The sequence below is a fragment of the Spinacia oleracea genome, chromosome 2, assembly GCF_020520425.1.
Source record: "Spinacia oleracea cultivar Varoflay chromosome 2, BTI_SOV_V1, whole genome shotgun sequence".
Classification (NCBI taxonomy): domain Eukaryota; kingdom Viridiplantae; phylum Streptophyta; class Magnoliopsida; order Caryophyllales; family Amaranthaceae; genus Spinacia; species Spinacia oleracea.
The window spans coordinates 112448526-112470969 of NC_079488.1; the positions used below are offsets into that span (position 1 = coordinate 112448526).

Here is a 22444-nt window from a genome sequence, read left to right on the forward strand (position 1 = left end):
TTACGTGTAACATAATACAAATATAATAACAAAATTATATCATAATAACAACAATATGTCAATATTTTCCACCAAAAAGTTATATAAGTATAGGTGTTTTGCATTTTGCATAATTGCGTCATTGTACGGGCAAACGCGACCGACGACCATGCTAAGCACCCGTGGTCCGCCACCAAAAGAACATCCGCCGTACTATCTTCAACGTCTTTTTGTTTAATTACTAATAAAATCTTTAATTAGAAGATTAACTTTAGGTGGAAGTTAATTAAGCCCACTAATAGTACTATATATATGGTCTACATCTAAATTGCAGTGGTGTTGTTGCAAGATCGTGGTTTATAAAAAACAAATACGAAGTAATACAAAATATTTTACTTTACCCAAAAAACATAGCTTATTGGACAGGCAAAAAATAGCTTGTTTTATGCTTAAGCTAACCTCTATTTATTTTTTAAATTTTAATAAATAATCCCTAGAGTTGGGCATGTGTCAGACCGTGTAGGCTCACATTTTAAGCCCGCATGCCTTGTATCTGGAATGGGCCAAGGGAAATCATGTCGTGACGAATTTATGTCTCAATTTTATAAATGAGGTTCATGCACGATCGAACCACATGCAGACTGGGTGGTGTCGTATCGGACTAGTAGCCACCTTTACTAATTTTGTTAACCGATTAAAAATAAGGGTGCCAATGTGCGAGGCGGTCCATCTTGCTCATAGCAGACTTGTGTTAAGTTTCTAAAATGATGCCATGAACGACTCATGCTTATCGGCACGTGTGCCTCTCGTGCTGTGTCGGATTTACAACGGGCTTACTTCGTGTCATTAAGGGCTCGGACAACCCGCGTACCAGCCCGTCATATGCTCATTTAGTCATATTTAATAATCCCCTTAAAAAATAACAAAAAAAATAAGTTAGTGTGTAGTGTGTTTGTGCTTTAGGGGGCTCAATTTTGGGCCTACCACTTAAGAGAGCACGAGACAAAGGTTATACTGCTCAGAATTTAGAAGTTATTATCTAATTTATTTGACAAAGATTTTTGTAGGTCTATGTCAAAATTTCAATACCTAATTTCTTAAATGCACCGTCTATATAGTATAAATGATGATTAATTGTAACACTTTAGAGTTTTGTGAATGATTATTTGTTTTTTAAGTTTTAGATTTGTTGTTTAGTGAGTGAGTGGTTCCTGCTAAACTCATGTTCCCCTATTATTTATGACTTTCTATACACTTTGCTAGGTTTTAGTGGTTAATTTATGATTTAATTATAACTTACCTTGAATAATGAAAGTAATGGCTTAATGATGCTCACAATAAATGTCATATTGTCATATTGTCATATTGATATCCATAAATTTTGGTATCAAAGATCTATTTGCTTTTCAAATTACTTTTTTTTTTTTTTAATTATGTGTTAGCTCATATATTGAAAATAAATAAACTAGAGTCGACACTTTTAACTCGGAAATCTGGATGGTTGATCGATTCTTAAGATAGTTAGCATTAAGGTCCAAAAAGCCCAATGAAACCCAACCCGTCTAAGGTTTGAAAATGAATCATGATCCATCGAACAAACTCCGTATTGTGCCAAAATTACAAAATAAATTTCAAAGTACAAATATACAATTACTCAGCTTGTTAAACAAGGGCTTGGACCGTGCACATCAGGATGAGTGAGAGCCCACCATCTTAAAATCATATGGCAATAAGCAAAGAGAATCACCCTTGGCCTTGTGACGTCTACGATTATGTCTTATTTTATCAACGTACGTGTGACACTCTAATATGATGTGTTACGGGCCAAATCTTAACATCACTTGCTAATTTTTTTAAAATTAGCTTTAAAGACCGAGCTAATGGGTTAGGGGGAGGGAGAGGGCCCATGGCTGTCAAATCGGGTCATCGGTCGGTTACAAGTCCGGTATAATCAGTTCGGGTATAGTCGGATAATGTAGTTATGATGGGTCATTGTGCTCATGCGGATTGAATGCGTGATTTTTTATTTTTTCTCGGATTAATTCGATTTTTGTTAGAAATCGGTTGAATCGGGTCAGTTTTGACAACCCTAAGATTTTTTATTTTTTTGGTTTATGTACTAGTCGTTGCTAAATAACAAGGATGCCAGAACATCGAGGATATCTTTTATGCCTTTTTTTCTACTTGTTGTTTGTGATAACAAGGATGCCCCCATTACAATATGAACATGGCAACTACTTTTGCAAACACTAGATCTTTTAAAACTAAAACATTAGTTACAACTGTTTAGTAGAAATAATTTTAGATTTAGTTACTTTGAGAATGTTAATAAATAATTTAGATAAGATTTGATCGCATGTCATAAATATCACCCTCTATAACTTTCACCAATTAACATAATTGACACCCATTTTCTTCTTCGTATAGTATAATAACATTACTTTTAACATTGACACGTAAAATTGTAAAATTATTTTTTTTCTTTGTTTCTTCGAACAGTATAATAACATTATTTTTAACATTGACACGTAAAATTGTAAAATTATTATTTTTCTTTGTAATGGAAAACCATTGCCAATAACATTCACAATAGTATAAAATTTGTACTATTGTGAATGTTAATTGGCAATAGTATAAATGATGGTTATTTCTCCATTGATTCTATTGAACGTGTTTGCGATTTATAAAGGCTAATCCAAATCTTGGATTATTTATGACTAGGGCTTAAATGTTAATGTTATTGATTAATAAACTAGTTCGCCTTTTCCCTCAAAAGGAAAATGACAATGTGATGACTATTGGAATTGTGATATAAGCAAAAACAATATTGCCTAATGGAGTTGTGTATCTAATTTATTGCAACTTAATTAGTAGAAATTGGTTACACTCACATAGTTGAAGTATTGTAGAAGACAATGACGCAATTGATAGACTAGCAAACATAGATCACGAAATCTTTCATCCACTTGAGCTGTCTTGTTAACGTTTTTTTGGATTGTGGACACATTCTTTTATTATGATACTCCCTCCGTCCCGGAATACTCGACCCGGTTTGACCGGCACAAAGTTTAAGGGACTTGAATTGACTTATTTAATTTAATAGGTAGTAGTTGATAGTGGGGTATTATTTTAATGTAGTTAGTGAGAGGTGGGTTAAGAGGTGGGGTTGGGGGAGAGTAGGGGTTGAATTTTTAATTATTTTTTGTATGGATTAGGGGTATGTGGGTTAATAGGGGTGGAGTGAGAAATAATATAATATTGTTATAATATTTCCATTTTTAAAAACAGGTCAAGTATTAAGGGAATACCCGATAAGGAAAACAGATCAAGTATTCCGGGACGGAGGGAGTATCTATGCTAGATAATGTATTGAGATAATAAAAATCCAATCTTTTGTTTTTCTACTAATTTTGTTAAGTTTTAATAAAGTTTTTTTTTTTTATTCTATTATGAGGAGTTCCCACCGCCTCTTATTAGTGGACTAATTTTTCGCGGATGTGCGCATGTGGTTTTATTTTGAACTAGCTTCACCAATCACCATGATTCAAAGAGATATTATAAATGAGATCAACGATACAGAGTTTTTGACAGTGAATTATTCAATTTCACTCTCACGGGTTAAAAGTAGGGGTGTACGTGGTCCAGATCTGGTGCGGTTTTGGTATATAACCCAAACTAAACCGTAATATTACGATTTAACGTTTTTTCAAATGAGAACAAACCATAATATATGTAAAACTGGACCAAACCAAACCGCATAAAAACAGTTTGGTGTCAGGTTGACGGACCATCTGATTATTGTCACTGTGGACCTCCTGTGTCACGACTAACTGCTTGGACTCATAAAAACCAAGGTCGGAAATTCATTATTTGCAATACTATGATCGAGAAACCGGAAACTAAGATATGCAAATATTTATGTTGCCTTGATTTGGATAGCACTACATGATAGAGGGATGTCATAAACCAACTGTTATAGGAAGAAAAATTGAGATGAATATTATGACGAACGAGATTGAAGAGTTGAGCTGTCAAAAAAAGGAGTTTGATACTTTGATGAATGAGGTGGAAAAGGGTAATAGGCATCGGTGGAAAATTTGCCAAAATGACCTTTTATAACTCAAATTTTGCGAGAAAGGATCTTGTATTTTATTTTTTTGTGAAATGATACCTTAATGTAATTTTTTTTGCGAAAGACAACCTAAGGGAAGTTTCCGACATTCGGCCATTGACTTGCACGTGAGCAATACGTGTGGCTTAAGTTGGCTAAAGACACTGATTTCCCCGAGTCTTGAATTTCCAAACTTGGGTTTTTTTTCGTTTTCTTTTCAACTTTAGGTTTTAAAGCTTTGGATTTTGGAGGAAAATTGGGCGTGGTTAGCAAAATAAAGCCACGTGCTTCTCACGAGCAAGTCAATGCCGAAAACTTCTTTTTGGTTGTCTTTCGCAAAAGAAAATTTACAAGGTGTGCTTTCACAAAATGAAAATTGTATAAGGTCCTTTCTCGCAATTTTTTTGTTATAAAAGATACTCCCTCCTTCCCATAATTATCGTCCCGTTTGACAAAAAACACGGATTTTAAGAAAAGTGGAATATAGTACATGAAAAAGTGGAATAAAGTACAAATGATGATTGAGTTGTATGGAAAAGTGGAATAAAGTACATGTGAAAGATAATATAGTACATAGTAAAGTGGAATCTAGTACATTGGTGGGGTTTTCAATTTATTTTTAATTAATATAGTACATGAAAAAGTTGAGACTTTGGTAGCCAAAATTAGAAACAGTACTATAATTTTGGACCGTCCGATTTAGAAAACAGGACAATAATTTTTGGACAGAGGAAGTACTTCCTCCGTCTTTTAATACTTGCAACGTTTGGACTTTTGTCACTATTCATATAATCTACTTTGACTATTTTTAGTGTCTTTTATATAAGATAAAACATAGTCATGTGAAATCTTGTTAGATTCGTCTCAATGTGTATTTTCAAAATATCAACTTTTTATAATTTTTGCATAAATAGAATTTAAGATATAAATGATCAAAGTTTTGCATTGGCATGCGTGAAACTAAGGAACGTTGCGAGTATTAAAAGACGGAGGAAGTATTTTTTTAACAAATTTGCCAAAACTTTATTCAATTTCAATGATAGAAAGTAGAGATGGTATCACCTCTTTGCTCCACCACTTCCAGACCCTCTTTCTCGTTGTCCTCGGTGGTGCGATCCTCTACACTACGGCGTAGGTTTCCAATCGTAGGCGCAATTTGTGTTCTCACTTTTGGCATCTCCAGTTTCTACCCTTCAATTTCATCTCCTCTCAGAACTAGCTTCGCTCACTCTCTCTCCTCCTCTTCCCCACGGTAAGCGGTAACAGTCTCTCCTCCCCCAATTTCATTTCCGATAGTGCCATTTTCATGTTAGTTAGTTGAATTATGAATTCCAGTTCACTGAATTTTTCGATTTTTTTGATTTCAATGCCTAATTCGATAATTATAGAAGAAGATTTTAGCAATTGATTGCGAGAAATTATGAAATTATGTTGATTTGGTTTTGATTTGATTTGTGTTGGTGGTGTTTCAGACAAAAGGAGCAATCAAGAAGCTTTCATTCTACTATAATGGCGGCAACTAGCAGCACTGTGCCTTGCATTGTTGTTTATGTCACTGTTCCTAACAAGGAAGCAGGTTTATTTTCGTGATCATCGAACCCTTGCTGTTTTCGTTTTCCCGATATTTTGTGATTTTTCATTCTTCTTATTGTCGTAGAGCATAATGCAGCTATTGCCTTTACTTTCATAGTTTCATTTTATGTATTGGATTGATTTTGTTTAGGTGAATGTTTTGGTGAAGGTAGATAACACATATTTTGAGTTGGAATTGCGAATTAACGACGTTTTTATAGTATGCGAATGGGGTGAATGCTACTTGATTAGGTTTTAATTTCCTAGCATATAATCAAATATATGACATAATCTTAGTTTAGTTCTACAGTTCTGCTTTCAATTAAAAAACATGTCTCCGTCGTGAAATATTGGTTTCTGTTGTTGTCAATCTCTTTCAAAATGTATTGATAGGAATTGTGCTTTGGAAAAGCGATTTTCAGAAGCAGATTGACATGAATCTGACATTATTTTAAAATTTGATTTCAAAAGCCAAATGTAGCAGTTATTCAAGAATAAAAAACGAAGGCAACATTTCTTATGTTTTACTGTATTTGTTTGCTCATATGCCTAGGGTGTGTTCTATTCACATGGTTTTTACTTATTTTTCCTTGTCTTATCTTAACTGGTTAGAACTTATCAACACGTATTTAAGTTATAAATTGTACTTTTGAACTTAACTTATCTGAACTTATGTTTCCTAAAATAAGTGAAAATAGGTGGAATAAGGTGAATAGAACAGGGACTTAATCCCATGCAATGTTGATCTACAAAAAGACTTGATATCAATATGTGTGGAAGTATATGATTGTTATGCAGAGTTGGAATGTTAGTCTCGAGAATCAATGAATCATAAATATTTTATTTCTATCTAAAAGGAGGCTGTTTTTGGTGCTTCTGCGTACAAGGCTGCTATGTTGTATGTTGCTTTGCATTTGAATGTAATAGGGATGCTTTGTATAAGAAATAATGACGGGATCTCTAATTTACACGCAGGAAAAAAGCTGGCAGAAAGCATAGTAAAAGCGAGACTTGCAGCATGTGTAAATCGTGTACCAGGTACATATTCATGTATTCGTAGCTCAAGCTCAACCCATTCTAATATTTTCCCTTAAGGCTACTTACTTGTAACTCTGTCCACATTAGCCATCTCTTTCCTGATCATGATGATGAGGGAATATAATTGACAACATACATTCTTACTGTTACCTGTGATATGTTTTATACACTTTGTTATAGTATCTGTTGTTACTAATGTGTAATGACAATTTTTTTTTGTAGTTTAAACTTTAAACACCATATTAGGGTCTGAAAACTGGCCATGTCTAGTTGGCTGCCACTGTATATTGTCATTTTGTTTTAATTTGCATGGAATGTGCTAGCTGATATGAAGTTATTATCTGTCACTACTACTGACTACTGATTTCTGGATAACTGTTTACAAGTTACTACAACAGCCAAGCCCTATAGAGGTGGAGGCTAAGCCACATTTGAGGATACTAATTTCTAGGTCAGACTATAGTAGCTTTTGCATTTTTGTTTGAGCAATTGAGCTTCCAATCCATGTTTATTTTCACGATTAGCAGATCTAGATTTCTTAAAAGAAGGATAGGCTGTCCTCATCGTATAACTACTTGCTGGCTGGTAGATAATGTAGCCATGTAAGTCTCACCATCCATTCTCATAGCTGTCCACAAAACCATTTTAGAAAGTCTACGTTGCTAACCACTATGTTGTTTCAATAAGTCGGCTAAAGGAAAAATGTAGCTTCATTGCAAGTAGACAATAAGACGGAAAGCATATATGATCAGCAATATAGCAATTAGTATAACTTCTGCATGTTGTGACTGAGAAATTGAATGTATTGCTGGAAAGTAAGAGGGGTTGATTACTATCCTGCTGGAAAAAAAAAAATGAAAGATTGCACTTTATTTAGTACTACTATTCTATCCGTTTCTTTAGATTTTTCTTTGCTGTTATATGTGTGACTACAAAGTTGAAGATACATGGATAAATGTTAAATTTCTCCAATGAAGTTACCCCATCCAATAATGCGAGTCCTTAAGTTTGTCTGTTTGGAGTCGTGTATGTGCTGCCATCGTAACGGAGAATGATGGGATAGCACAATCACAAATTTTCTTTTTGAATGCCATTAAGAATCTTGCATATGCTCTATCTTCATTTTCTTAAGTAAGGATGAATGTTTGTTTCTAGTAATGGCAAGAACTAATAAGTTTCTAAGGAAAGCTCAAGGATGTACTCTCAGGAATTCACTGCATTTATACGCTTCTTAGAAGATGCACCTCTAGGTATCATATTCCTTTTTTCCTTCAGCAATTCTCTAATTCCATGAATTCCTCTTTTCCCTTAGATCATGTTTTCCTACTGGTTTCCTAACAAGGTTTTTAACGAGGCAGTATATCAGAGCATATAATTATAAAAGTTGTACTGTTTTCCTTAGCTACGGTTTTTAATGAGCTAGAAAACTAGTACCCCGTTAAGGATGGACATTCAAAGGGGAGTGTTGCGATTGAACGGAGAATGTCCAGAGTAGTACTGCAATGTTGAAAATGTCTTTACATAACATTAAATGATTAACGTTCATTTTTCCACCACCTATGTTAGTATTTTAGTACTTCGTAATAAATACGAAGTAGTAAGAGTATTTGGTTCTATAAATACCAATTCATCATCTCGTATTTAACACGCACAATTAAACAACCCCGAAATATAAAGCAGAAGTTACGTGTATTGTTACATGACGTTATCGGGTAGTAAAACTTCCGTTCTTTCACATTACTTCACACAATACATTGTTTTTCTGTTTTGTTTTAGTTTTATTTTTTTTAGGGCGCATGTCCACCTGATTACTACGTTGGTAATAACTATAAAAGTATGTAAACATGTCACAATACACTACACGATTAAAACGATAATAATACCACTACACGAGAACACAAATAACTTCACCCAAAGGCTCAAACTCATCAAACCCTCTTCCCTTGTCACTTCAAAATCTATTTTTTTCTTATAAGAACTTATGTAAGGTCTTATGTATAAGACCAACTTATTACCAACTAGTTGTACTTTTAAATCAATTAGTTACACATTGTTATCAAATAGCTATGTTCTATTAATTTTAATTTCAATTTCAATCAAACTGTTATATCTTCTAATTAAACATTTATAATTTCTCTTCAAATAGTTTTATTTTGTCATCATATAGTTATATTTTTTAATGTGACATCAACATTTTTATGTGAGGCGGTCTCATAGAAGACTTATTCCTTTCTTCTTTCTTAGCATTCTCCATCGCATTTCCTCCATCTTTTCGCTATTTTTTATTCAATTGATCTATTGTGTGGGGTGAAGTTCTTTATTAGAAGCTGAGCATATTGTGCTACCACACGGAAAAATGATGGACGATGTTTTAGGTGCTCAAAACATCATCACAACAACACTGTCACCCCACCACTTCCCCCCAAAACTCCGCTTTATCGGCTTCATACCTTTTAAGGAAGTATTCTCTAAGATTCTAGAAAGTTCCCATATTGGGGAAGGAGAGAAGATTTGGTGTAATACGTTTGATTAAACTGTTTTAATTACTGGGGTTTTGCATAGAGAAGAGGGGACCAAAGAAGCACAACAGGTGTTTGATGAAATGTCGCATAGAAGTTAAGGTGATGTAATGTTTTAATTACTAGTGTTTTGAATAGAGAAGAGGGGATTAAGGAAGTGCTTTGATGAAATGTGCTATAGAAGTAGGCACTGCTGTGAAGCTTGGGGAATCGGGGAAAATGTTTAAATTTGTTGAGTTACTAGGAAGGAGAAAAGAGTTAGTGTAGGTGGGTGTGTTTGATTATTGGATTGAGGAGGACGAAATGCCTTGGAGAAATTTGTTTTTTGCAATGACTATATTTAACGGAGTGTTAGGTGAAGGTAAAATGAAAGTGGAAAATGGGAGTGATAGAGAGGTTTGATAACGGAGTGTTAGGTGAAGGTGAAATGGGAGTGATAGAGAAGGACGGAGGAATGGTTTTGATCGCTTTTTAGTTAAGGCAAGATGATAATGGAATGCCAAGGTTTCACCTGCTTCTTGCTATTGGGATCTTCAATACACGAGAAAGAGTTGATTGATTGGACTATTGGAGCTTGAATTCGAATTCCATTGGAATGACATTTCGAAGAGCTTTTAGATGACTTCTAGACCTTGCATCGGTCTCTAGCAGCAATAATGGGAAGAGTTTCAAGAAGTGTTGTCATTAGAGCAAGTTGTGGAGTATTTTGGGTTTGCTACAACTGAGAAAAGGGGATAAATTTGGGAACGAAGATAACAGTGGAAGAAAACTTGCACGAAGCTTTAGCACTCGAAATATAACACCCCAAATTCTTAAAACCAACACAAGTAAGAGAAACTTAGGGATATTGCCGCCATATGATTACGTTAATTGCTAAACAGAATCAACTAATGTAACGAAAATTACTTAAAAGTGCTTATCTGTATTAGTAAATAAATAATCGAAACATTATGGTATGTATCCGAAATATAATTCGAACCAAAACCCTAAAATCTGAAATACTTGAACAACTTAATTTAGAACGCTAGCGCTCTCCATTAGAATTGTTCAAGGGAAGTATGTAAAACATTAAATGGAATGAATTCGTGAGGGAAACCCAACCCACTCTGTTTAGGCCCATTATACTTGAATGTAGTTTTCATAAATCTTTTATTTCACAAACCTTTCATTTGGTTCAAACTTAATTTATTTTAAATCATAAAAGATTTATTTTCCAAGGAGAGGAACCTTCCACGAATAATAAGTTTTTCTCGAGTATACTCCTAAACTCTCTTTCCCTAAGTTCGATAAAACAGAAAGTTGACGGCTAATTGGCTTCTTAAAGCTGGGAAATGGGTTACTAGTGATTTGTCTGTTAAGAGGAAGATAGATTGACACGCCTAGGTTCAAAGATGTGAAAGGTATTAACACTGTTGAGTAGTTTAAGAAAGTGAAACGGGCTGACTCTATTGAGAGTTACTTAGATGAATTCGAGGATTTAAAATCAGATGTATTACAGACAAAATTTCTTCGTCTCCGTAATCTCCAAATTCAACTGTGAAACCATTCGTGGAAGCATTTAGACCAATCAATATCACTGAGTTAGTTGGAGAACAAATGATGACATTTACCCAAAAAACAAGTAGAGTAGGTTTGAGAGACTGGGTTTGGTTAAAACTACAACCATACATGCACGCATCAGTCCATCATCAAAGGTGCAACAACAAGATTTCTCCCAAGTATTTTGGACCGGCTACACATGTTTCTCAATAGCTCTATGGTCAAGATTCTACAACAAGGTAGACTCTTGTAGCAATTATGGGCAGAAGGGTTCGGAACCAAGCTCAAGTGCAATACTTGGTTAAATGGCTGATTTTCCAGATCACGAATCATCTTGGGAAACAACTACCCACTTTATTGTTGGCGCCAAAATCAAGCTCTTTGATCTTTATTTTTCTTTACTATAAATACTTATATTGATCATTGTACAAGGTATTCAATAATCAAACAAAATCTTCTACTTCTCTCTCGGTTCTATCTATATTTCTTATCTCCATGATTGCGAGTCAGCAAAGAGCTTTGAGCTCCTGCATCAGCCTATTTATAGGCCCCTTAGGCCTTAAAACATACTATATGAGAATATTCTACAACCTCCTACCCAAAGAGTGTTCAATAATAATTCTAGATTCTGCTCTAATCTAGAATGTTCCCGTAACCAAAGGAACTACATACAAGGAGGTTAAGTTTGTACAATATGGTTCTAGACAACTCCTAGACAAGACTCCACTAGAAGTGCCCAAGTGCTATCTGAAATACTCTTGAACTTTCCGGAGAGCACCACCTAAGAAGCTGCCAAACCAAGTCACATTTCCGATCTCAACTAGATCATTATTTTTATTGGGCCAAAATTTGATGGACGCAAAAAATCAGCCCGATATTAGCCCGCTTGGTCTTATTATTACGTTACTGCAACTTGGATGTTCACTAGGATTTTTTAGCCCAGCCAAAATATTCCTGTATAGGGAGAGGCCATGGCACACGCTCCTTTGAAAATTGAATAGGAATTGTGCTATTTGCAGGTAGAGGTTTAAATGACCTTCTTTAGGCCTATTGTATGAGATTTAAAATTATTTTACAAGGACGCCAAGGAATTTGGAATCAGTTTTCGAACTACAATGGTCATGTGGTGTAATTACATTTGAATTGAACATGGACTGGTACCCTAACCCCAAATTTTTGGGTGTCTGTTGCTACTCTGCTCTCTGCTCAAATGTTCAGCTGCTCATCCTTTTTGTAATTACTTACTAAGTCTCTATTCATGTATGCAGGTATTGAGTCTGTTTATGAGTGGAAAGGAGAGGTAAGGATCTTATCCTGTTTTATTAACAGCAGCAAAAATAAGAATTATATGTTGTTCCTGTACGTAAACAGAAAGTCGGAAACTAGTCTTCTGGTTGCTTTCACCTTTTCCAGCACGAATGTCGCATCATTTTTGTTTAGTTGCTAGGATTTTGGAACTTTTGTAGTGTTTGTGTTCACTCATTTTTCCCTCTCTTTTTCCTCTCTTAACCTAACATGGTTTTATTTCGATAACAGATACAGACTGATTCAGAGGAGCTACTTATAATTAAAACCAGGGAATCCCTCTTAGATGCTCTGACTGAACACGTTAAGGCGAACCATGAGTATGAGTAAGTTACCTCGCTTCGTCTTTCTAGTTTAATGAGCATCCTATTGTTATCAGATCACAACCTGCCATGTAAATATCTATCCCAGAAATACTGAGTATATAGGGTTTCTTCGACCACATAACATTTTGTTACTTACGTCATCCAAGTAATACTCTGGGTTCCTCAAGCAGCATAGTTTGAAAATTCGAGAATTTAGGCTCTCTTCTTTTCATCTTATTTCCACTTATTTTTAGGAAAAATAAGTTCAGAATAAGGTCTGATCAAGTACAATTTATAACTAAAATAAGTTTTGATAAGTTCACTTAAGTTCAGTTAAAAAATAAGTGAAAATCACGTGAATAGAACACACCTTAGAGACTATCTTTATTTTTGGTAAGTGATATAGTCTGAGATTCTAAATACAATTGCCTAATCAGACACGACTATCAATGAAATTCTTATGTTCGGTTGTTTGAAGCAATATTGCAACCAAATGTGATGCCTAATTTATTTAGGGCATGAAAGAGCTTATGTTTTCTCGTTTATTATTTGAGCAGGGTACCGGAAGTGATTGCTATGCCTATCATTGGCGGAAATGCCCCTTATCTTGAGTGGCTCAAGAACAGCACTAGGGACTGAATCTCTGCCATAGAGCTGAAACATTAACTACGTAACTTGATGATGGATCGTTCATTGTCAATAGAAACAATCCTGGTTTGGTTTAATGTTATCTCATGATCATTTACTTACACTGTCGATAGAATCTTAGATAGTCTTAAAGAATGGCCACCATCAAAGAGGCTCCTTGTTTAATAATTTGATGCATAATTGCGTTTAGTAGTATGCAAATGAAAATTATAGCACGAGTATGTGGATTGAAAAGAAAGTTTTTATGTACAACTTTGTGACAGATTTGTATCGATAAAAGATGTCATATTCTCTCTCAATGGCGGATTTTCCCTTTGCCTTAGGTGACCCCCCCCCCCCCCCCTAAAATTTGGTATAATAGTGTAAATTTCACTGTATTACTGTATTCTTCTACTGGTTCCTCTTACTCCGTAGCTCGTAAAGCTTTTTAAGATCAACCATTAGTTCTCTTGATCATCGCCACCAAATACTTCGATGACTGCTCTTACATAGGCCATTCAAGAGTTACATCTTTGTACTTATTGGATCTTAAAATGTGAGATCAATCTTACGAATACCACAAAAAAGGGTTCATATACAGTTACATTTTAGTTCGTAAATTGGGTAAACGCACTAGCAGACTAGCTCTGTGCTTATGTTGATTTATTTCAAACAAAATAAGTCTAGATAAGCTCAGTTAAGTTTAGATAATATAAGTTCAGAAAAAATAAGTTTTTTAAGACAATTTTACACATAAATAAGTTTATTTCAGACAAAATATGTTTTTTTCATATAAAATAAGTTCAAACAAAATAAGTCGAATAAAACGGAGCCTTAATCACCAACCATTAATATAACAATCAATTAAATGTTCTATTCACATGAGTTATTTGACATTTAAGTATTCTCTTTAAATATTTATTTTATATTTACTAACGTGTTAAAACTGCTAAAACAGAAGAAAGTAATTAATTCTACGCAGGACTAATATGGTATTTTAGTATAGAATACAGTACTCGACACTCGTAAGTTTTTTTAGGAGGCAAATTTACTTATTTTGGTTAAAAAATTACTCCCTTCGTTTCTAAATACGTGTCCAGTTCCCATTTATGGCGTTCCCTTTTATGTGTCCACTTTCCGTTTTTGGACATACACATTTCCCACTTTTCCCACTTTTCTATACATCATTATTACTTTTTCTTACACATTCTACACATTTCTCACTTTTCAATCACCACCTCCACTTTTATTTATACTTTATCAATAAACAATTATCTACTTTTTTTTCTTTCCCAAAAAAAATACATTTTCAATCATTACCTCTTATACACTATTTAATTTTATTAATTATCGTGTACATGTCCAAAGTGGACACGTATTTAGGAACGGAGGATTACTTATTTTGGTTAAAAAGTACAAGTAAATAAGTTCAGTGTCATAATAATATTCTCTCTCTTCAAACTCCAAACTTGTGCTCTGCATCTCCTTTCTTGTTCCTTCCTCCTCTTGTAGTTGCAGTTGTATTTACAGTCGTCGCCGCCTCTGCCAACCACCTCTCCTTCTCTTCTGCTGCTATTCTCGGTAATTATATAAATGTATTCTGTGTCGATTTTTCTGTTGATCTTTATTTGAATTTTGATTGATTCAAAGATGTAGTTTTCTAAATTGTCAAATATATTCTGTTGGGTTCTTTGTTATCTTTGTTTTGTTGTTGTGAAATTTGTATTATACGTTTTGATTTGTTTCCATTTTTCTGATATGATGGGTTTCAAATTGTTTAATCTATTCTGTTATTAGTCATTTATTATGAAAGCAATTAAGGTGGGTATATGATAATTTAGCTCATATTCCATGTTGAAACTTGAAATGGTAGGATTTGAAGGAACAAAGGTAGAGGAGAGAGAAAGTCAATAAAAAGTTATGAAAGCAATAACTTATTCTATTAGCATAATTTGATTCACTTTGTTCCACTTAAAAGTATATTGGAATTCTCCCACTTATCTCCCACTTATCTCCAGTTTTAATTCCTATTAGCATAATTTGATTCATTTTGTTCCATTTAAAAGTATATTGGAATTCTCCCACTTATCTCCAATTTAAATTCCTTGATTCCATTAGTACTTGGATGCAACAATTGTATTCCTAGCTAGTTCTTCAACAAGTTTTCATTTTGGAATTATTTATATTTGGGTAAAGATTACACCTTGTCGATTTTTCAAACTATCTTGAGAAATTCATGTGTGTGTTTTTCTGAAGTACAATCTATGCACATAGATCATGTCAAAAATCCACTGTGAATTATTGATATCGATGTTGGTAGGTGGTCATGTATTAATACATAAATATGGAGTTAGATTATGATCAGTTAGATATGTTTCCCCTTAGTCGCAGAAGTGTCGGTTTTTAAAATCATTGAGTTATGGCTTTTAATTGTTACATTTGGATTTTATCCACATTTATGTGATACTTTAATGAGTAGACATTATTCGACGTTTATAGCTTAAGTACTAGCAAATTAAATGGCTTCGATTTTTGAAGCTCTCTTTTAGTTGTAACTTGTAAGTTTCCGGATTACATACTTGTCTAGAAGCAGTGTATTGGCTCATAATAGCTGCTGCTACAAGATGGAGCTAGGAAGAAGTGATCTTCAAAGAAACTTTAGCTGGTTTAAGGCCTTGTTCTCTTCACCTGATCTGGTCTGATTTTTCTAGTTTCGGTCTAGTCTAATCTAAATGTTTTTTGTGAGTGTGTTTTTTGTTTTTCCTGGTTTGGTTTGATCTGATCTAATAAGCAACAAGAATAAGGTGAAAGAACAAAGCCTAAGTCAATTGATTCCCGTGAAAGCGTCTCTGGGAAAGGGCCTGATTTGTGTACCTACTCAGGTCCCTTGTGAAGTTGTCTACACTCTATCAGTTGCATGTAGTGTTTTAGTTTCTTGCTTATTGCTCGTGGACATGCTTACCGCTTACATCTATGTTGTTTTGATTTAAGTAGATTTTGATGTAAAGTTATGCCATCTTATTTCATGTTGTAAATTCAAGTGTCCTAAACTTTTCATTTCCATATCTACAGAGTGGCTGAAAAAAGATCAGAAGTTCATGTCTTCAAATAGCAGGTCTTATGACCCTGAAGAATCATTCATGACAGATGTTGCAAACTTTTTTGATACAGCACCGCCTCTCAAAGATCGTTCTGTCATAAGCAAAAAGTTAAAGGAATTTATTAACCACAATTCTCATACAGCAGGTGAATTCTTGTTTGTAGATTGGCATAATGGCATGTATTTGGTAAAATATGACTTCAGCTTTAGTAAATTGAGAATCTATATCGTCTTTTTAGGAAATGGAGCATCTATGAGAAAAATTGTTTGTGTAACATCTGGTGGTACAACTGTTCCCCTTGAGCAAAGATGTGTTCGTTATATTGATAACTTCAGTTCAGGCCATAGAGGGGCCGCATCAACAGAGTAATGATCTGCGTGCTTTACCATCTGCCTACTGTTTGGTGCTTTTGAGGGTTTTGTATCTGGTAATTGTTAGTGGTGACAGAATGTTTAGCGTACAGGTACTTTCTCAAGGCTGGATATGCTGTTATCTTCCTCCGCCGGAGGTAACTATTCATATTTCTTTCATGCATCCCGTTTGAATATGCTTTGAATCGGTCAAACCCCTACCCTCTAGGTCATAACCTAGTTGTAATTTTGTAATCTGTACTCCTCAAGATCAATAAAACTTTCCTCTCCACAAAGACATTGTTAGTGAACTACGTTAAATCTTTGTTATAACACATCCCATTGGTAGCTTTACTATATTGAAGCCATTTGTAATTCTGTAATTTGTAATTCTCTAGATCAATAAAATTTTCCTCTCCTCTGCCCGTGGACGTAGCTAACACATTGTTAGTGAACCACGTTAAATCTCTGTGTTATTTATTTATGTTATTTATAATCTTTCTTGCTTCCGTTATAACACATCTCATTTGTGAAAATTGGTACAGAGGAACCTGCCAGCCATACTGTAGATCACTTCCTGATGACCCTTTGCTTGAATGTTTTGAATCAACTAATGACTCAAATATCCGAGGTTAGTCTCTCCCCACTATAACTTTCTTCTTATAGCTGTTATTTGTGGCGGTTCCATTTTTGGTACAGCCACAAGAAAATAATTAATTAGTGCGAAACCATTTGCTGCTTGCCTGACATTTTGAAACGTTTCGGATTGGGTCATTTGATCAGCAAATTCTATCCCTCTAGATTTTCAGTTCACTTGTAAAGTAGGCCCCTGAAAAAAGCACACATTTAATATATTTTTTTACTTTGATCCTTATCCAACTTCATCACCATAAATCAGAATATATATGCTCTTTTGTGTTTGTTGTGTTTTACATCTCTGTTATTCTTCAGTGCAGCAATCACAAGCTGAGGCAGTAAAGAAGGCAATCTCTAGTCATCATGCAGTACGGACTGTTAATTTTGTTGCTTAGAGTTCGTATATACTATGCTAAAGCTTCGTTTTCCTTCCTTTTGCTAACTCTTGAAAGAGCAAAAGGTCAAGATTGATGGTTATTATTGACTTATTGCGGATTATGGATGGCAGGCACTGGAAGCAGGGGTCTTATTAAAACTTGAGTTCACAACCATATTCGAGTATCTCCAGGTTAGCTTCCTTATTTTTAACATTACCCTTTTATCATCTTCAAGTTATATACATCTTATACGAGCTTTTAAGGAAATACAGCACTAGTCTTTGATGTTTGGTTCTTTTAATGACATGCATATGAACTATCTTTGATGTATGGTTTTGTATTAGAACTTTGGGGGGTGGAGGAAAGGATATGCTTAGTTGCTCACCATTTTATGCAGTTGTACTAGTTAGTGTAAGGGGATCTTCATGTTGTCATGTTTGTTTTGACTTTTGAGTTAGGGAAAATCTTTTTGATTATGTTTGAACTTGGATAACTTTTACTCTCTGAGAATTTGTAGTTATAGTCCTTATAAATGAGATGATCATTTTGTAATAAGATCGATTTAATCACAGAAGTGGTAGTCTTACAATCATCTGTTGCCCAGTTCACTTTGTGTACCATACTCTACTGTCCCTTCGGTTGCAAACCAACATCTTGGTTTACCCTATGCCTTATAGATTGAAAATGATAGCTACAATCTATAAGGCACAGGGTAAATCAGAGCCTACACACTCAAAAAAAAAAAAGGAAAGAAAACTGAATGCATGCCAAACCAAATGAAAAGAAAATTTCATCAAAAATGAGATAAGGGTAGCAGAAAGCACCACAACAACCGGAGAACAATAAGTTATATAAGATTGACCGTTAGAAACAACAGTTTTTGCACATTCAAATATCTTATCCAGCATAATCTATGCCCAACAATTTTTTTAAAATTCTTCAAGTGTATCCACAATGTGGAAATTAGATTGAGGACCGAAATCATCTGATGGGGCGGAAACAAAAAAAACTTATCATGTGAAAAGAAAGCAATTTTCTATAATGAAGTTTTGCCTCCTTAGTGTTTATGGTCATATTATTAAAAACTAAAATCACGCTTGATTTGTGGACAACCCGTTTGGATTTAGTTTTTCCATTTACACAATTGTATCTCTCGTCAATGTTTTGAGCTTTTTTTTTCTTTTTTTCGTCGCCCATCATCAGAAATATATTTCTGGCACAAAGCAAAGTACCAAGAAGACATCCATAAATGACGACCTAGGGGGAGTGTTATTCTCTCCGCTCTCCCTTAACCTAGTAACTCCAGCTATATCAGTAACATCGAAATGAATTACTTTATCTTTTACTCTAAAAGACTTGTTATTGACATCATAGCACACAAGAAATCTGTGAACCAGGGAATTAGATGTGAACTTATCTTTTGCACCAAGTAGCGGATAAAACTATAAATCTGCCATTAGCCTTTTCTTATCATGCATATTTTCAAAATCTAATTCCTTTCATGTTGCAGCGGCAATCAAATTTCATCATGAAAAATAAATTCACATTGTATATTTATTTTCCAGGATGAAATTTGACTGCTGCTGCAACATGAAAGTCCTTACAGACTTAGATTTTGAAAATATGCCTGATAAGAAAAGCGGAGCCTAATGGCAGATTCACATTTTTATCCGTTACTTTGTGTAAAAGATAAGTTCGCATCTAATTCTCTGGTTTACAGATTTCTTGAGTGCTATAATGTGAATAACAAGACTTTTATAGTAAAAGATAAAATTATTCACTTCGATATTACTGATATAGCTAGAGTTACTAGGTTAAGGGAGAGCGGGGATGCTAGCACCCCCTGAGTCGTCATTTAAGGATACCTTCTTGGTACTTTGCTTTGTGCCAGATGATGGGCGACGGAAAAAAGAAAAAGGCTCAAAACATTGCCGAGAGATACACTTGTGCTAATGGAAAAACTAAATCTAAACGGGTTGTCCGCAGATCAAGCGTGATTTTAGTTCTTAATAATATGACCATAGATACTAAGGAGGCAAAACTTCATTCCAGAAAATTGCTATCTTTTTACTTGATAAGTTTCTGCCCCATCAGATGACTTCGGGCTTCAATCTAATTTCCACATTATGGATAAACTTGAAGAATTTGAAAAAATTTGTTGGGCACGGGTTTATGCTGGATAAGATATTTGAATGTGCAAAAAATGTTGTTTTTAACGGTCAATCTTATATAACTTGTTGTTCTCCGGTTGTTGAGGTGCTTTCTGCTACTCTTATCTCATTTTTGATGAAATTTTCTTTTCATTTGGTTTGGTGTGCATTCAGTTTTCTTTCCTTTTTTATTGAGTGTGTAGGCTCTGATTTACCCTATACCTTATAGATTGTAGCTATCATCTTCAATCTATAATTTTTCTTGTTAGTGTTGCAACCTATTGGCATAATTTTGTTAATCCCTACATGAGTTGCACTAGAAACTTTATTGGTCGATAGTCTATGATTCTACTTTGGCATATTGCATTTTTCTTCCATTTGTGTCATTTTACGGACATTTAATTCTTCAGATACCAAGACTGATTATAGAGCTTGAATTGGCAATTTCGCCAAGTAGCAAGTTTTACATTCTTGTTTTTGTGGTATAGCTCTTATTCACAACGTGTTTTTAGGGTCATGCACCATCTGTTTTCATTGTGAACATGAGGAACTGCTTCAGCGAGGGTGAAGCATTGTCATAATTTTAGTTGCATTTAGAGGTTGTCTACCTATTTTTGTTTCAGGTACTCATCATTCTTGCATGACTGAATTGATTCTTGCTTTAACCTCAGATGCTGCAGATGACCGCGGTTGCACTAAGGGATCTTGGGCCACGTGCTATGTTCTATCTTGCTGCTGCTGTTTCAGATTTTTATGTCCCTTGGGAGACCATGGTAAATACTGGTGTAATGAGCAATCGAAGTTCATCAATTTGTTACTTATGACAGAACACATTGGATAGCCAATCTGAAACCCCCCTTTTTTTTTTCCAGTATTTATAACCTTATCGAAACTCGATATACCCGTACCCCACAAAACTCAACAGTAAGACAGAGAATATGCAAAGGTGGTTATACTACCCCTTTGATGTGCTGTAGGCTATTTGATCTCATATAATTGTTAAATCATAGTATTATTGATTAGACTTCGCATTTGGGGAAAGATTACATGCACGTATAGTAGGAAAGTGAACTAAAATTCCTCGTATTCGGTCAACTAATTGATTGTTCAGTAAATGGTATAAGTGATGAGTCTGATCACAATACCAGTGAAAAGTTTCTGATATGTTTGATTCAAAGTATTTGCTGTTTTGTCTGTTTCATACTTGCATAATTCAAGTTTTTATTCCTAGGTGAATGGGTGCAGTGATTATCGAGTTTTGAATGCTAATAAAAAGGCTTTGTAATAAATTACCATCTCTTTTTTTTTCTTTCTCCATCCTTTACTCAGCAGAATACATTTTGCAGGCAGAACATAAAATTCAGTCCGCGGCAGGACCCCTTGATATGACTCTTGCTCAAGTGCCGAAGATGCTCTCTGTGCTAAGAAAGGATTGGGCTCCTCTGGCATTTTCCATTTCCTTTAAGGTTAGCCTTGTTCTATTGGACTTATTTTGTCTGAACTTATATTAGCTGAACTTATTTTGTCAAAAATTAACTTATTTATGTGTGAAAATGTATGAAAAAAACTTACTTTTTCTTAACTGAACTTATCTGAACTAGTCAAAATAAGTCGAACAGAACTCAAGTCTCACAATTTCGTACTCCGTAACAACTAATTATTTTTGTCCCTTGCTTGTATGATTTCTGCTCTGTAAAACAAAGTTCTTGCATCATATTGGTTTTTAAGATGATTCTATTTTTAGATACAGGGAAAAACGCGAAAATTGAGATTGAGCTATACATTCTAATTGCCTTTTTTTTTTCTTGTTTTCTGAAACATGATCAGTTAGAAACAGATTCTCAGATACTTTTGGATAAAGCTTCTTCAGCACTAAGTAAGTACAATATGCATGCTGTCGTAGCAAACGAACTTGCTACTCGCAAAGAAGAGGTCACGGTTGTCACTCTTCACGGGAAAACCTGTATTCGTCGTGAGCCCGGGACTGATATAGAGAATGCGATCATTCAACTTCTTGCAGAAAGACATGCAGCCCATATTCAGGATACCTTGCAAAATCAAGCAGTATCATGTCAATGATCATTGATATATTTACCAAAATGACCTCAGTTTCAAACTATTCTGAAAATTTTCATTTCTGTTGCCAGATTTGGTCCAATTGTCTGGAAATTTAAGTGTTTTTGTAAGGGTTTGATAAATGTATGCAGGAACTTCTATGTATCAAGGGAATGAACAGCTGACTTAGTGTATTAACTTGATTTTGCAAAAGAAACAATTACATGAATACTCCGTGCTTAGAGTGACATTTAGTGGATTCTGAGCTTAAGAGTTCCACATCAGCTTTTTATTAATTTTTAGTTTCTCAGATTCTAGTAAAGATCTTTTAGGCTGATGATTGAATTCGCTGCTTAAACATTTGAAACAGAGTCTTTATATATCAAGACTTTTGCTTAAACTTTTGTCATACTTACCACTCACTTAAATAGGAGGTCTTATTTTAATACTCAATGAGACTTTTGCTCGGACTTTTGCTTAAACTAGTGCTAATTTTGTTCTTATCCCTTTATTTTGATGTGCTCCTAGCCTCCTACTAACTTCTACTTGTATTATTATTTAAGGCCCTACAATTAATAATTTAACAAAAAACTTCTATTTATTTATTTTAAAGATAATAGTAGCCTGTTAAAGAATAAGCCTTTTGTTTTAAGTCCTTCCAAAACACTCTATAGTATATTACTTTCTAGATTCAATAGGTTAAAATTTGACCTTTCTCTAGAACCATTAATTATGTCCTTAACTAAAAATTCCAAAAAAGACGAACTTGGCATTGGTTTT

The 22444-nt window shown here is 34.5% G+C and overlaps 2 protein-coding genes across 4 annotated transcripts; both read left to right on the top strand.

Moving 5' to 3' along the window:
• Positions 1–5114: 5114 nt before the first annotated feature.
• LOC110801278 (protein CutA, chloroplastic) lies at positions 5115–13315 on the top strand. Its single transcript, XM_022006648.2, has 6 exons — positions 5115–5342; positions 5563–5666; positions 6638–6700; positions 12027–12058; positions 12295–12389; positions 12926–13315. The coding sequence occupies exons 1-6, from the start codon at positions 5143–5145 to the stop codon at positions 13005–13007; spliced, it is 576 nt and encodes a 191-aa protein (XP_021862340.1). The 5' UTR covers positions 5115–5142; the 3' UTR covers positions 13008–13315.
• Positions 13316–14416: 1101 nt separating this feature from the next.
• On the top strand, positions 14417–21893 carry LOC110801139 (phosphopantothenate--cysteine ligase 2). 3 transcript variants are annotated; one of them, XM_022006495.2, is made up of 10 exons: positions 14417–14576; positions 16068–16241; positions 16335–16461; positions 16560–16604; positions 16992–17077; positions 17398–17450; positions 17591–17650; positions 20281–20382; positions 20956–21075; positions 21437–21893. In XM_022006495.2, the coding sequence occupies exons 2-10, from the start codon at positions 16094–16096 to the stop codon at positions 21686–21688; spliced, it is 993 nt and encodes a 330-aa protein (XP_021862187.1). In that variant the 5' UTR covers positions 14417–14576; positions 16068–16093; the 3' UTR covers positions 21689–21893. The 3 variants fall into 3 exon arrangements, with proteins under 3 accessions (XP_021862187.1, XP_021862254.1, XP_056693865.1); XM_022006562.2 differs by lacking the exon at positions 14417–14576 and adding an exon at positions 15030–15185; XM_056837887.1 differs by lacking the exon at positions 14417–14576 and adding an exon at positions 15175–15311.
• The last annotated feature ends 551 nt before the right edge of the window (positions 21894–22444 follow it).

Bases quoted from the DNA above. Each gene is read 5' to 3' on its own strand.
- LOC110801278 (XM_022006648.2), top strand. From the start codon at position 5,143: ATGGTATCACCTCTTTGCTCCACCACTTCCAGACCCTCTTTCTCGTTG. The intron at 5,667-6,637 runs GTTTATTTTCGT...ATTTACACGCAG, and splicing joins TGTTCCTAACAAGGAAGCAG to GAAAAAAGCTGGCAGAAAGC. The intron at 6,701-12,026 runs GTACATATTCAT...TCATGTATGCAG, and splicing joins ATGTGTAAATCGTGTACCAG to GTATTGAGTCTGTTTATGAG.
- LOC110801139 (XM_022006495.2), top strand. From the start codon at position 16,094: ATGTCTTCAAATAGCAGGTCTTATGACCCTGAAGAATCATTCATGACA. The intron at 17,078-17,397 runs GTTAGTCTCTCC...GTTATTCTTCAG, and splicing joins TAATGACTCAAATATCCGAG to TGCAGCAATCACAAGCTGAG. The intron at 17,651-20,280 runs GTTAGCTTCCTT...CTTTAACCTCAG, and splicing joins CCATATTCGAGTATCTCCAG to ATGCTGCAGATGACCGCGGT.